Consider the following 14,861-nt stretch of genomic DNA (forward strand, 5'->3'; position numbering starts at 1 on the left):
GCACTGAAACGCACACGTGTGAGGGAAACTGACTGCTATTATTTAACACAGTCAAAAAAGTGTTTTTTTTTTTTTAAATGTACACTACTGTTACACCAGATATGAGTTGCACTGGGGTGACACTGTGCCCTGGCAGGCACTGAAACGCACACGTGTGAAGGATAGTGATGTCGCAAACCTAAAATTTTGCGCAAATGTTCGCGAACGGGCGAACCGGGCGAACCGCCATAGACTTCAATAGGCAGGCAAATTTTAAAACCCACAGGGACTCTTTCTGGCCACAATAGTGATGGAAAAGTTGTTTCAAGGGGACTAACACCTGGACTGTGACATGCTGGAGGGGGATCCATGGCAAAACTCCCATGGAAAATTACATAGTTGATGCAGAGTCTGGTTTTAATCCATAAAGGGCATAAATCACCTAACATTCCTAAATTGTTTGGAATAACGTGCTTTAAAACATCAGGTATGATGTTGTATCGATCAGGTAGTGTAAGGGTTACGCCCGCTTCACAGTGACAGACCAAACTCCCGCAGCGGGTACAACATCTAAATAGTTTCTAAATTTTGTCCTGAGTTTAGAAATACCCAATGTTAACATGTTCTTTGCTTTTTTTGCAAAGTTATAGGGAAATAAATACAAGAAGCACTTTGCTATTTCAAAACCACTTTTTTTCAAAATGAGCGCTAGTTATATTGGAACCCTGATATCTGTCAGGAATACCTGAATATCCCTTGAGATGTATATATATTTTTTTTAGAAGACATCCCAAAGTATTGATCTAGGCCCATTTTGGTATATTTCATGCCACCATTTCACCGCCAAATGCGATCAAATAAAAAAAAAATGTTCACTTTTTCACAAACTTTAGGTTTCTCACAGAAATTATTTATAAACAACTTATGCAATTATGGCATAAATGGTTGTAAATGTTTCTCTGGGATCCCCTTTGTTCAGAAATAGCAGACTTATATGGCTTTGGCGTTGCTTTTTGGTAATTAGAAGGCTGCTAAATGCCACTGCACACCACACGTGTTTTATGCCCAGCAGTGAAGGGGTTAATTAGGGAGCATGTAGGGAGCTTGTAGAGTTAATTTTAGCTTAAGTGTAGTGTAGTAGACAATCCAAAGTATTGATCTAGGCCCATTTTGGTATATTTAATGCCACCATTTCACCGCCAAATGCGATCAAATTTAAAAAAAAAAATTTTTTTCGCAATTTTAGGTTTCTCACTGAAATTATTTACAAACAGCTTGTGCAATTATGGCACAAATGGTTGTAAATGCTTCTCTGGGATCCCCTTTGTTCAGAAATAGCAGACATATATGACTTTGGCATTGCTTTCTGGTAATTAGAAGGCCGCTAAATGCTGCTGTGCATCACACGTGTATTATGGCTAGCAGTGAAGGGGTTAATTAGGTAGTTTGTAGGGAGCTTGCAGGGTTAATTTTAGCTTTAGTGTAGAGATCAGCCTCCCACCTGACACATCAGACCCCCTGATCCCTCCCAAACAGCTCCCTTCCCTCCCCCACCCCACAATTGTCCCCGCCATCTTAAGTACTGGCAGATAGTCTGCCAGTACTAAAATAAAAGGTTTTTAAAAAAATATATATATTTTTTAGCATATTTACATATGCTGTGGTGTAGCATCCCCCTTAGCCCCCAACCTCCCTGATCCCCCCAAAAAAAGCTCTCTAACCCTTCCCATCTGCCTTATTGGCGGCCATCTTGGGTACTGGCAGCTGTCTGCCAGTACCCAGTTTGCAAAAAAAAGTAGTTTTTTCTGTTTTTTTTTTTTTTTCTGTAGTGTAGCTTCCCCCCCCCCCCCACAAACCAACCCCCACCACCTGCCACACCTGATATGAGTGGTGGCACTGGGCAAGTGGGCACAGTATACGTGTGAGCCTGACACACACGCTGGCAGGCAGGCAACTGCAATTAGATTACACAGGAAAAAAAAAAAAAAGCAGCTGATGTTCTAGCCCTAAAAAGGGCTTTTTGGGGTGCTGTCCTTCCTTACAGCAGAGATCAGATGAGTCCTTCAGGACTGTAGTGGACACTGAATACACTAGCCTAACTATCGATTTCCCTATTAAATCAGCAGCAGCTACACTGTCCCTCCTCTCACTAAGAATGCAGCTTCCGAATGAATCTAAAATGGATGCTGTCCAGGTGGTAGCAGGATCTGGGAGGGAGGGTCTGGGAGGGAGGGTCTGCTGCTGATTGGCTGGAATGTGTCTGCTGACTGTGAGGTACAGGGTCAAAGTTTTACTCAATGATGACGAATAGGGGGCGGATCGAACATCGCATATGTTCGCCCGCCGTGGCGAACGCGAACAAGCTATGTTCGCCAGGAAATATTCGCCGGCGAACTATTCGCGACATCACTAGTGAAGGAAACTGACTGCTATTATTTAACACAGTCAAAAAAGTGTTGTTTTTTTAAAATCTACAGTACTTTTACACCAGATATGAGTTGCACTGGGGTGACACTGTGCCCTGGCAGGCAGGCACTGAAACGCACACGTGTGAAGGAAACTGACTGCTATTATTTAACACAGTCAAAAAAGTGTTGTTTTTTTTAAATCTACACTACTGTTACACCAGATATGAGTGGTGGCACTGGGCAAGTGGGCACAGTATACGCTGTGAGCCTGACACACACGCTGGCAGGCAGGCAACTGCAATTAGATTACACAGGCAAAAAAAAAAAAAGCAGACTGATGTTCTAGCCCTAAAAGGGGCTTTTTGGGGTGCTGTCCTTACAGCAGAGATCAGATGAGTCCTTCAGGACTGTAGTGGACACTGAATACACTAGCCTAGCTATCGATTTCCCTATTAATCAGCAGCAGCTACACTGTCCCTCCTCTCACTAAGAATGCAGCTTCCGAATGAATCTAAAATGGATGCTGTCCAGGAGGTGGGAGGGTCTGGGAGGGAGGGTCTGCTGCTAATTGGCTGGAATGTGCCTGCTGACTGTGAGGTACAGGGTCAAAGTATTACTCAATGATGACGAATAGGGGGCGGATCGAACATTGCATATGTTTGCCCGCCGCGGCGAACACAAACATTCTATGTTCGCTGGGAACTATTCGACTGCGAACTATTCGCGACATCACTATTCATGATATGTTTCACTGCCATTTATTCCTTTTAGCATATTTTTATTTTTCTATATATAATATATACCAATAATAATATATTATATACCAATAAAAATATATATATACATAAAATACATTTACAACAGGTTTTAGAGAAGACAGGCACAAGGGCTGTGTTTCCTCTCTACAATTCTGGACAGTTGAACACAACAAGAATACAACACTACAGATAAAATGTAGTATATGTAAATGTACCCCTTCATACATATATATAGCTTTCATTTAATTCTGTATCATGCTCAGATGTTTCCATCACATTATCTCAGTCAAATATAATCATGGAAATAAAAACAGCAATTTCATGCCCTCAGACTCCTGACTTATGTGGTATCAGATATGTATAGTATTATGCTTCACAGGGAAACTCTCTATACAGTGCTAAAGATTCTCATTAGAAACTCTTATTTATCAACATTGTATTTCTTCTATAACTAAACAGATTTAAACAGGGATACAAAACTAATATTGTCTGAGCAGTCTCTGAATGATAACTCATATTACTTTACATAGTTACGCATCCTCTGTATAGTGAAGCGAGTTTAGGATCACATATTGCTTTACATAGGTACACATCCTCTGTATAGTGAAGCGAGTTTAGGATCACATATTGCTTTACATAGGTACACATCCTCTGTATAGTGAAGCGAGTTTAGGATCACATATTACTTTACATAGGTACGCATCCTCTGTATAGTGAAGCGAGTTTAGGATCACATATTACTTTACATAGTTATGCATCCTCTGTACAGTGAAGCGCGTTTAGGATCACATATTGCTTTACATAGGTACAGATCCTCTGTATAGTGAAGCGAGTTTAGGATCACATATTACTTTACATAGGTACACATCCTGTGTATAGTGAAGCGAGTTAAGGATCACATATTACTTTATATAGGTACGCATCCTCTGTATAGTGAAGCGAGTTTAGGATCACATATTACTTTACATAGGTACGCATCCTCTGTATAGTGAAGCGAGTTTAGGATCACATATTACTTTACATAGGTACGCATCCTCTGTATAGTGAAGCGAGTTTAGGATCACATATTACTTTACATAGTTACGCATCCTCTGTATAGTGAAGCGAGTTTAGGATCACATATTACTTTACATAGGTACGCATCCTCTGTATAGTGAAGCGAGTTTAGGATCACATATTACTTTACATAGGTACGCATCCTCTGTATAGTAGTGAAGCGAGTTTAGGATCACATATTACTTTACATAGTTACGCATCTTCTGTATAGTGAAGCGAGTTTAGGATCACATATTACTTTACATAGTTATGCATCCTCTGTATAGTGAAGCGCGTTTAGGATCACATATTACTTTACATAGGTACACATCCTCTGCATAGTGAAGCGAGTTTAGGATCACATATTACTTTACATAGTTACACATCCTCTGTATAGTGAAGCGAGTTTAGGATCACATATTATTTTACATAGTTACGCATCCTGTGTATAGTGAAGCTAGTTTAGTATCACATATTACTTTACATAGGTACACATCCTGTGTATAGTGAAGCGAGTTAAGGATCACATATTACTTTATATAGGTATGCATCCTCTGTATAGTGAAGCGAGTTTAGGATCACATATTACTTTACATAGGTACGCATCCTCTGTATAGTGAAGCGAGTTTAGGATCACATATTACTTTACATAGGTACGCATCCTCTGTATAGTGAAGCGAGTTTAGGATCACATATTACTTTACATAGTTATGCATCCTCTGTATAGTGAAGCGAGTTTAGGATCACATATTACTTTACATAGGTACGCATCCTCTGTATAGTGAAGCGAGTTTAGGATCACATATTACTTTACATAGGTACGCATCCTCTGTATAGTAGTGAAGCGAGTTTAGGATCACATATTACTTTACATAGTTGCGCATCTTCTGTATAGTGAAGCGAGTTTAGGATCACATATTACTTTACATAGGTACGCATCCTCTGTATAGTGAAGCGAGTTTAGGATCACATATTACTTTACATACGTACGCATCCTCTGTATAGTGAAGCGAGTTTAGGATCACATATTACTTTACATAGGTACGCATCCTCTGTATAGTAGTGAAGCGAGTTTAGGATCACATATTACTTTACATAGGTACGCATCCTCTGTATAGTGAAGCGAGTTTAGGATCACATATTACTTTACATACGTACGCATCCTCTGTATAGTGAAGCGAGTTTAGGATCACATATTACTTTACATAGGTACGCATCCTGTGTATAGTGAAGCGAGTTTAGGATCACATATTACTTTACATAGGTACACATCCTCTGTATAGTGAAGCGAGTTTAGCATCACATATTGCTTTACATAGGTACGCATCCTCTGTATAGTGAAGCGAGTTTAGGATATTGCTTTTCTTTATTTTTATTTTCCTGTTATATTACTGCTTTGTGCACAATCTACCATTTAAAGGTTAGGTTTGCTAGATAAGTGTTACAGCCTAAATATTAATAAAATGTATTGTTCTGTGCATAACCCAAAAATCTCTCTAAAGGTTTGTAATTTTTTTAATATTTAGAAAAAACTTCTGAAAAGGTGCAAAAAACACACATGCATACATGCACACTGACACACACATGAACAACACACATGCATACATGCACACTGACACACACATGAGCAACACACATGCATACATGCACACTTACACACACATGAAAAACATACATACACACTGACACACACATGAAAAACACACATGCATACATGCACACTGACACACACATGAAAAACACACATGCATACATGCACACTGACACACACATGAAAAACACACATACATACATGCACACTGACACACACATGAAAAACACACATGCACACTGACACACACATGAAAAACACACATGCATACATGCACACTGACACACACATGAAAAACATACATGCACACTGACACACACATGAAAAACACACATGCATACATGCACACTTACACACACATGAAAAACATACATACACACTGACACACACATGAAAAACACACATGCATACATGCACACTGACACACACATGAAAAACACACATGCATACATGCACACTGACACACACATGAAAAACACACATACATACATGCACACTGACACACACATGAAAAACACACATGCACACTGACACACACATGAAAAACACACATGCATACATGCACACTGACACACACATGAAAAACATACATGCACACTGACACACACATGAAAAACACACATGCATACATGCACACTGACACACACATGAAAAACACACATGCACACTGACTGACACACACATGAACAACACACATGTATACATGCACACTGACACACACATTAAAAACACACATGCATACATGCACACTGACACACACATGAAAAACACACATGCATACATGCACACTGACACACACATGAAAAACACACATGCACACTGACACACACATGAAAAACATACATGCACACTGACACACACATGAAAAACACACATGCATACATGCACACTGACACACACATTAAAAACACACATGCACACGCACATACATGCACTTTCATGCAAGCATGCACAAATACATAAACATGCACACTTGTACATACAAGCACACACATACACACCCACACACATGCACACTTGCATGTATGCACTAATACATAAACATGCACACTTGTACATACACGCACACACACACACATATGCACACACACACACAAGCATGCACTAATACATAAACATGCACACTTGTACATACACGCACACACACACATATGCACACACACACACAAGCATGCACTAATACATAAACATGCACACTTGTACATACACGCACACACACACATATGCACACACACACACAAGCATGCACTAATACATAAACATGCACACTTGTACATACAAGCACACACACACCTACACGCGCGCACACACACGCTTTCATGCACAAATACATAAACATGCACACTTGTACATAAAAGCAGACACATACACACCCACATACATGCATTCATGCACAAATACATAAATATGCACACTTTCACATACAAGCAGACACACCCACAAATGCCCACATACACGCACACATGCATGCATTCACAAATACATAAATGTGCACACTTGCACATACAGTACTAGCACCCACATACACACAAACACATGCATGAACAAATACATAAATATGCACACTTGCACATACAAGCACATACATGCATGCACACACATGAACATACACACACACATGCACATACAAGTAGACACATGCACATACATGCACACACATGAACATGCACGCACATGCACATACATGCACATACACACACACATGCACATATACACACACACACGCACATATACACACACACATGCACATACAAGCACACACATGCACATACACGCACACACATACACGCACACACATGCACATACAAGCACACACTTGCACATGCAAGCACACACATGCACACATATGCACATACAAGCACTCACTTGCACATACACACACATATAAGCACACACATGCACACACAAGCACACACTTGCACATAAACACACACACACACACACACACATGCACATATACACACACACACATGCACATATACACACACACACACACACATGCACATACAAGCACACACATGCACATACACGCACACACATACACGCACACACATGCACATACAAGCACACACTTGCACATGCAAGCACACACATGCATATACATGCACACACATGCACATACATGCACATACACGCACACATGCACATACACGCACACATATGCACATACAAGCACTCACTTGCACATACACGCACATATAAGCACACACATGCACACACAAGCACACACTTGCACATAAACACACACATGCACATACATCCGCTACCTGGCAGCAGTTTTGCAAGAATATTAAAGGGACACTCAAGTCAAAATAAACTTTTAAGCTTTGGATAGAGCAGCAGTTTTATGACACTTTCCAATTTACTTCCATGATCACATTGTGCACAGTCTTTTTATATTCACACTTTCTGGGGAACAAGATCCTACTGAGCATGTGCACAAGCTCACAGGGTATACCTATACTAGTCTGTGATTGGCTGATGGCTGTCACTACTGCATTGAGTGGTCCTTTAACCATTTGCAAGAACATTAGAGGGCAGCACTATTTCCTGCCATGCAGTGATCCACACAACTTCCTATGTATCTCTTCAACAAAGAAACCATTGAAATGAAGCAAGTTTGAAAAAGTAAATTGGAAACCTTTTTATAAATGTTATGCTTTGTCTGAACCACAAAAGAAAATGTTTGGGTCTCATCCCTTTAAGTGTGATTAAAGGGGCAGTCTAGTCAAAATTAAACTTTCATGATTCAGTTAGGGCAGGAAATTTTAAACAACTTTCCAGTTTACATTTATAATCAAATTTGCTTTGCTCTCTTGTCATTCTTTGTTGAAAACTAAACCTAGGTAGGTTCATATGCTATTTTCTAAGCCCTTGAAAGCTGCTTCTCATCTTTTGCATTTTTACTTTTTTTTTTACACTTAGACGGTGTTAGTTCATGTGTGCCATATAGATAACATTGTGCTCACCCCAATGGAGTAACTTATGAGAGGGCACTGATTGGCTGATATGCAATTCTGTCAAAAGCACTGAAATAAGGGGGCAGTCTGCAGGGACTTATCTACAAGGTAATCACAGAGGTAAAAAGTATATTAATATAACTGAGATAAGGAGCAGTCTGTAGAGGATTAGATACAGGGTAATCACAGAGGTAAAAAGTATATTAATATAACTGAGATAAGGAGCAGTCTGCAGAGGATTAGATACAGGGTAATCACAGAGGTAAAAAGTATATTAATATAACTGAGATAAGGAGGCAGTCTTCAGCACCTTAGATACAGGGTAATCACAGAGGTAAAAAGTGTATTAATATAACTGAGATAAGGAGCAGTCTGCAGAGGCTTAGATACAAGGTAATCACAGAGGTAAAAGTATATTAATATAACTGAGATAAGGAGCAGTCTGCAGAGGCTTATCTACAAGGTAATCATAGAGGTAAAAAGTGTATTAATATAACTGAGATAAGGAGCAGTCTGCAGAGACTTAGATACAAGGTAATCACAGATGTAAAAGTGTATTAATATAACTGAGATAAGGAGCAGTCTGCAGAGGCTTAGATACAAGGTAATCACAGAAATAAAAAGTATATTAATATAACTGAGATAAGGAGCAGTCTGCAGGGACTTATCTACAAGGTAATCACAGAGGTAAAAAGTGTATTAATATAACTGAGATAAGGAGCAGTCTGCAGAGGGTTAGATACAAGGTAATCACAGAGATAAAAAGTATATTAATATAACTGAGATAAGGAGCAGTCTGCAGAGGCTTAAATACAAGGTAATCACAAAGGTAAAAGTATATTAATATAACTGAGATAAGGAGCAGTCTGCAGAGGCTTAGATACAGGGTAATCACAGAGGTAAAATGTATATTAATATAACAGATAAGGAGCAGTCTGCAGAGGCTTAGATACAAGGTAATCACAGAGGTAAAAAGTGTATTAATATAACTGAGATAAGGAGCAGTCTTCAGAGGCTTAGATACAAGGTAATCACAGAGGTAAAAGTATATTAATATAACTGAGATAAGGAGCAGTCTGCAGAGGCTTAGATACAAGGTAATCACAGAGGTAAAAAGTATATTAATATAACTGAGATAAGGAGCAGTCTGAAGAGGCTTAGATACAAGGTAATCGCAGAGGTAAAAAGTATAGTAATATAACAGTGTTGGTTATGCAAAACTAGGGCATGGGTAATAAAGGGATTATCTAGCTTTTTAAACAATAAAAATTAAATACAAAAAAATCCAATAAGCAATTGATCAAGTGAGCTGTATGCACATTAACATAAGTATTTACTTTCAGAAAATATCATTTACATTTTTGCTTCTTCAAAAGTAAATTTAGCACTAAACATTTATTGATAGGAACCTTCTTCTGTAAGATATTTTGCAGAATTAATTACTGGAAAGAAGACAAAGCGAACTGATAGAGAGAAATATTCATTGGTTACAAGATTTTGCAGGCAGAGGCTTTTGCCTTTTATAATTCAGATAGAGCGTGCAAATGTAAGCAACTTTCCAATTTACTTTACTATTATATCATTTGTTTTGTCCTTTGTTTAAAATCATACCTAGGTAGGCACTACAGGGAGTTTGCTGCTGATTGGTGGCTGTACATATGCCTCTTGTAAATGGCTCACCAGATGTGTTCAAGTATTTGATAATAGATGTAAAATGAAAAATTGTTGAAAATTGTATGTTCTATTTGAAACATGAAAGAAAAATATTGGGTTTTATTTCCCCTTAACACACATAATACAGATTACTGCTCTCCATATTATTCAGGAAAGCCAGGACTGTAGGTGCTTGACTTACACAATAGTAGCAACTCCAGCCGATCTCAGTATGAGCCATCTCCGTCACCTCTAGAGCGTTGTCATTGGCAAGATAGCCCATGCGCCTTAGGCAGCCGTCATGAAAGACTCTGGAGCATATTCTACAGGGAAAGAGGCTCTCGGCTGTCCACACCTCACAGATCTCACACATCTCATCATTAGTGACCTGCGGAGGAGAGAATGAAAGTCACACGGAAGCTAATGTTCTATTTAGCGCTATTATAAGGAACAATTTTTACTGTAAATTAAAGGCAGGAGAGGGATTGTTACACAATATTTTGGTGCTTGTTGGAATTAAATGCACTATTTTCTATCATACTCTACCAGATATTTATTTCAGAATAGAACATACTGTAGAAACAACAATTTCTAATTCATGTTCGCCCTTCCTTTATTTCCCCTAGATTTAGAGTTTTGTCAGTAAAGACCTGCGGTGCTAATGAGCCTTTTTTTTTCCAGCGCACCCTTAAGACAACGCTGGTATTACGAGTTGTCTGAATGGCTGCGTTAGCCTCAGAAAAGTGAGCGTTGAGCATAATTTAGCTACATTTCTACTCTCAATACCAGCGTTGCTTACGGTATCTGTAATCTGAAAAAATGTGCTTGTGCACAATATCCCCATAGGAAACAATGGGGCTGAGCTGGCTGAAAAAAACCCAAAAGCCCCATTGTATCCTATGGGGAAACACTCTCTAAGTCTACACCTAACACCCTAACATGAACCCAGAGTCTAAACACCCCTAACCTTACACTTATTAACCCCTAATATGCCGCCCCTGCTATCACTGACACCTACATTATATTATTAACCCCTAATCTGCCGCTCTGGACACCGCCGCAACCTACATTATAGCTGTGAACCACTAATCTGCTGTCCCTAACATCGCCGACACCTATATTATATTTATTAACCCCTAATCTGCCCCCCCAACGTCGCTGCCACTATAATAAATGCATTAACCCCTAAACCGCCGCACTCCCGCCTCACAAACACTATAATACATTTTATAAACCCCTAATCTGCCCTCCCTAACATCGCCACCACCTACCTACAATTATTAACCCCTAAACTCCCGCCCCCAATGTTGCCGCTACTATAGTAAAGTTATTAACCCCTAAACCTAAGTCTAACCCTAACCCTAACACCCCCCTAACTTAAATATAATTTAAATAAAACGAACAAAATTTACTATAATTGAATAAATTATTCCTATTTAAAACTAAATACTTACCTATAAAATAAACCCTAATATAGCTGCAATATAACTAATAGTTACATTGTAGCTATTTTAGGATTTATATTTATTTTACAGGCAACTTTGTATTTATTTTAACTAAGTACAATAGCTATTAAATAGTTAATAACTATTTAATAGCTACCTAGTTAAAATAATTACAAAATTACCTGTAAAATAAATCCTAACCTAAGTTACAAATACACCTAACACTACACTATCAATAAATTAATTAAATAAATTACCTACAATTATCTAAACTAAAATACAATTAAATAAACTAAACTATAATACAAAAAACAAACAAACACTAAATTACAGAAAATAAAAAAATTACAAGAAGTTTAAACTAATTACACCTAATCTAAGCCCCCTAATAAAATAAAAAAGCCCCCCAAAATAATAAAATGCCTTACTCAATCCTAAATTACAAAGTAATCAGCTCTTTTACCAGCCCTTAAAAGGGCTTTTTGCGGGGCATTGCCCTAAAGTAATCAGCTCTTTTACCTGTAAATAAAATACCCCCCCACAACATTACAACCCACCACCCACATACCCCTACTCTAAAACCCACCCAAACCCCCCTTTAAAAAACCACCCACTAACCCCCTGAAGATCTCCCTGCCTTGAGTCGTCTTCACCCAGCCGAGCCGAATTCTTCATCCAAGCGGGGCAGAAGAGGTCCTCCATCTGGTTGAAGTCTTCATCCATGCGGGGCAGAAGAGGTCCTCCATCCGGTTGAAGTCTTCATCCAAGCGGGGCAGAAGCGGTCTTCCATCCGGTTGAAGTCTTCATCCAAGCGGGGCAGAAGAGGTCTTCCATCCGATTGAAGTCTTCATCCAAGCGGAATCTTCTATCTTCATCCATCCGGAGCGGAGCGGCAGCATCCTGAAGACCTCCGACGTGGAAAATCCATCCTGGCCGACGACTTCCCGACGAATGACGGTTCCTTTAAATCACGTCATCCAATATGGCGTCCCTCGAATTCCGATTGGCTGATAGGATTGGATCAGCCAATCGGATTGAACATCAATCTGATTGGCTGATTGCAGGTAAAAAGAGCTGATTACAGGTAAAAGAGCTGATTACTTTGGGACAATGCCCCGCAAACAGCCCTTTTAAGGGCTGGTAAAAGAGCTGATTACTTTGTAATTTAGGATAGGGCAGGGCATTTTATTATTTTGGGGGGCTTTTTTATTTTATTAGGGGGCTTAGATTAGCTGTAATTAGTTTAAACGTCTTGTAATTTTTTTTATTTTCTGTAATTCAGTGGGTTTTTTTTTATTTTATAGTTTAGTTTATTTAATTGTATTTTAGTTTAGATAAGTGTAGGTAATTTATTTAATTAATTTATTGATAGTGTAGTGTAAGGTGTATTTGTAACTTAGGTTAGGATTTATTTTACAGGTAATTTTGTAATTATTTTAACTAGGTAGCTATTAAATAGTTATTAACTATTTAATAGCTATTGTACCTAGTTAAAATAAATACAAAGTTGCCTGTAAAATAAATATAAATCCTAAAATAGCTACAATGTAACTATTAGTAGGGTTTATTTTATAGGTAAGTATTTAGTTTTAAATAGGAATAATTTATTTAATTATAGTAAATTTAGTTCGTTTTATTTAAATTATATTTAAGTTAGGGGGGTGTTAGGGTTAGACTTAGGTTTAGGGGTTAACAACTTTATTATAGTAGCGGCGACGTTTGGGGCAGGAGATTAGGGGTTAATAATTGAAGGTAGGTGGCGGCGATGTTAGGGAGGGAAGATTAGGGGTTAATAAAATTTATTATAATGTTTGCGAGGCGGGAGTGCTGGGGTTTAGGGGTTGATACATTTATTATAGTGGCGGAGATGTCCGGTAGGCAAATTAGGGGTTAATAAGTGTAGGTAGGTGGCGGCGACGTTGGGGGGGCAGATTAGGGGGTAATAAATATAATATAGGTGTCGGCGATGTTAGGGACAGCAGATTAGGGGTTCATAGGGATAATGTAAGTGGCGGCGATGTCCGGTCGGCAGATTAGGGGTTAAAAAAATTTATTATAGGGTTTGCGATGTGGTGGGGGGCCTCGGTTTAAGGGTTCATAGGTAGTTTATGGGTGTTAGTGTACTTTATAGCACAGTAGTTAAGAGCTTTATGTTCCGGCGTTAGCCCATAAAACTCTTAACTACTGACTTTTTTATGCGGTTGGAGTCTTGGCGGTAGAGGCTGCACTGCTCACCTCTTCCAAGACTCGTAATACCAGCGTTAGGCAAATCCCATAGAAAAGATAGGATACGCAATTGAGGTAAGGGGATATGCGGTAGCCTCGAGTCGCGGAAAGTGAGCGGTAGACCCTTTCCTGTCTGACTCTAAATACCAGTGGACATTAAAAAGCAGCATTAGGACCCCTTAACGCTGCTTTTTAACCCTAAAGCAGAACTCTAAATCTAGGCATTTGTGTTTTATTTACATCTTCCAATCACACAAAGTACAATTTACATTCTTCAAACACTGGGTGTTAGTCTGACCCAGCACTCTCCTCCTATTCCCCTTGCAAAGAAGAACTCCATGCATTGTATTTGTAGACCAGCATACAATGTACAGATTAATGAGCAGCAGAATGAAGCCGGGCCAGAAATTACTAATAAAAGCAACTGAGTGCAGGTCCAGGGCTTGCAGCTACAAGGGAGGCTGCAAAAACAAGTGTCTGATCTGGTTATGTAACTGACAGAGATACTGAAGAACTAGGTGTCAGATGTGGGTATGTAACGGACAGAGATGCTGCCGAGCTAAGTGTCAGATGTGGGTATGTAGCTGACAGAGATGCTGCAGAGCTAAGTGTCAGATGTGGGTATGTAACTGACAGAGATACTGAAGAGCTAGGTGTCAGATGTGGGTATGTAACTGGCAGAGATACTGAAGAACTAGGTGTCAGATGTGGTTATGTAACTGATAGAGATGCTGCAGAGCTAGGTGTCAGATGTGGGTATGTAACGGACAGAGATGCTGAAGAGCTAAGTGTCAGATGTGGGTATG

The 14,861-nt window shown here is 39.2% G+C and overlaps 1 protein-coding gene across 3 annotated transcripts in view; it reads right to left on the reverse strand.

The window, feature by feature from the left end:
• Positions 1–14,861, reverse strand: part of PHF24 (PHD finger protein 24) — a 520,975-nt gene that overhangs the window by 236,359 nt on the left and 269,755 nt on the right. For all 3 annotated transcript variants that reach the window (XM_053700990.1, XM_053700988.1, XM_053700989.1), the window contains exon 3: positions 10,587–10,772. In XM_053700990.1, the coding sequence (XP_053556965.1) occupies positions 10,587–10,772 (186 nt within the window). The remainder of the gene's footprint in view (positions 1–10,586; positions 10,773–14,861) is intronic.

Source organism: Bombina bombina, chromosome 2 (assembly GCF_027579735.1).
Source record: "Bombina bombina isolate aBomBom1 chromosome 2, aBomBom1.pri, whole genome shotgun sequence".
Taxonomy (NCBI): Eukaryota; Metazoa; Chordata; class Amphibia; order Anura; family Bombinatoridae; genus Bombina; species Bombina bombina.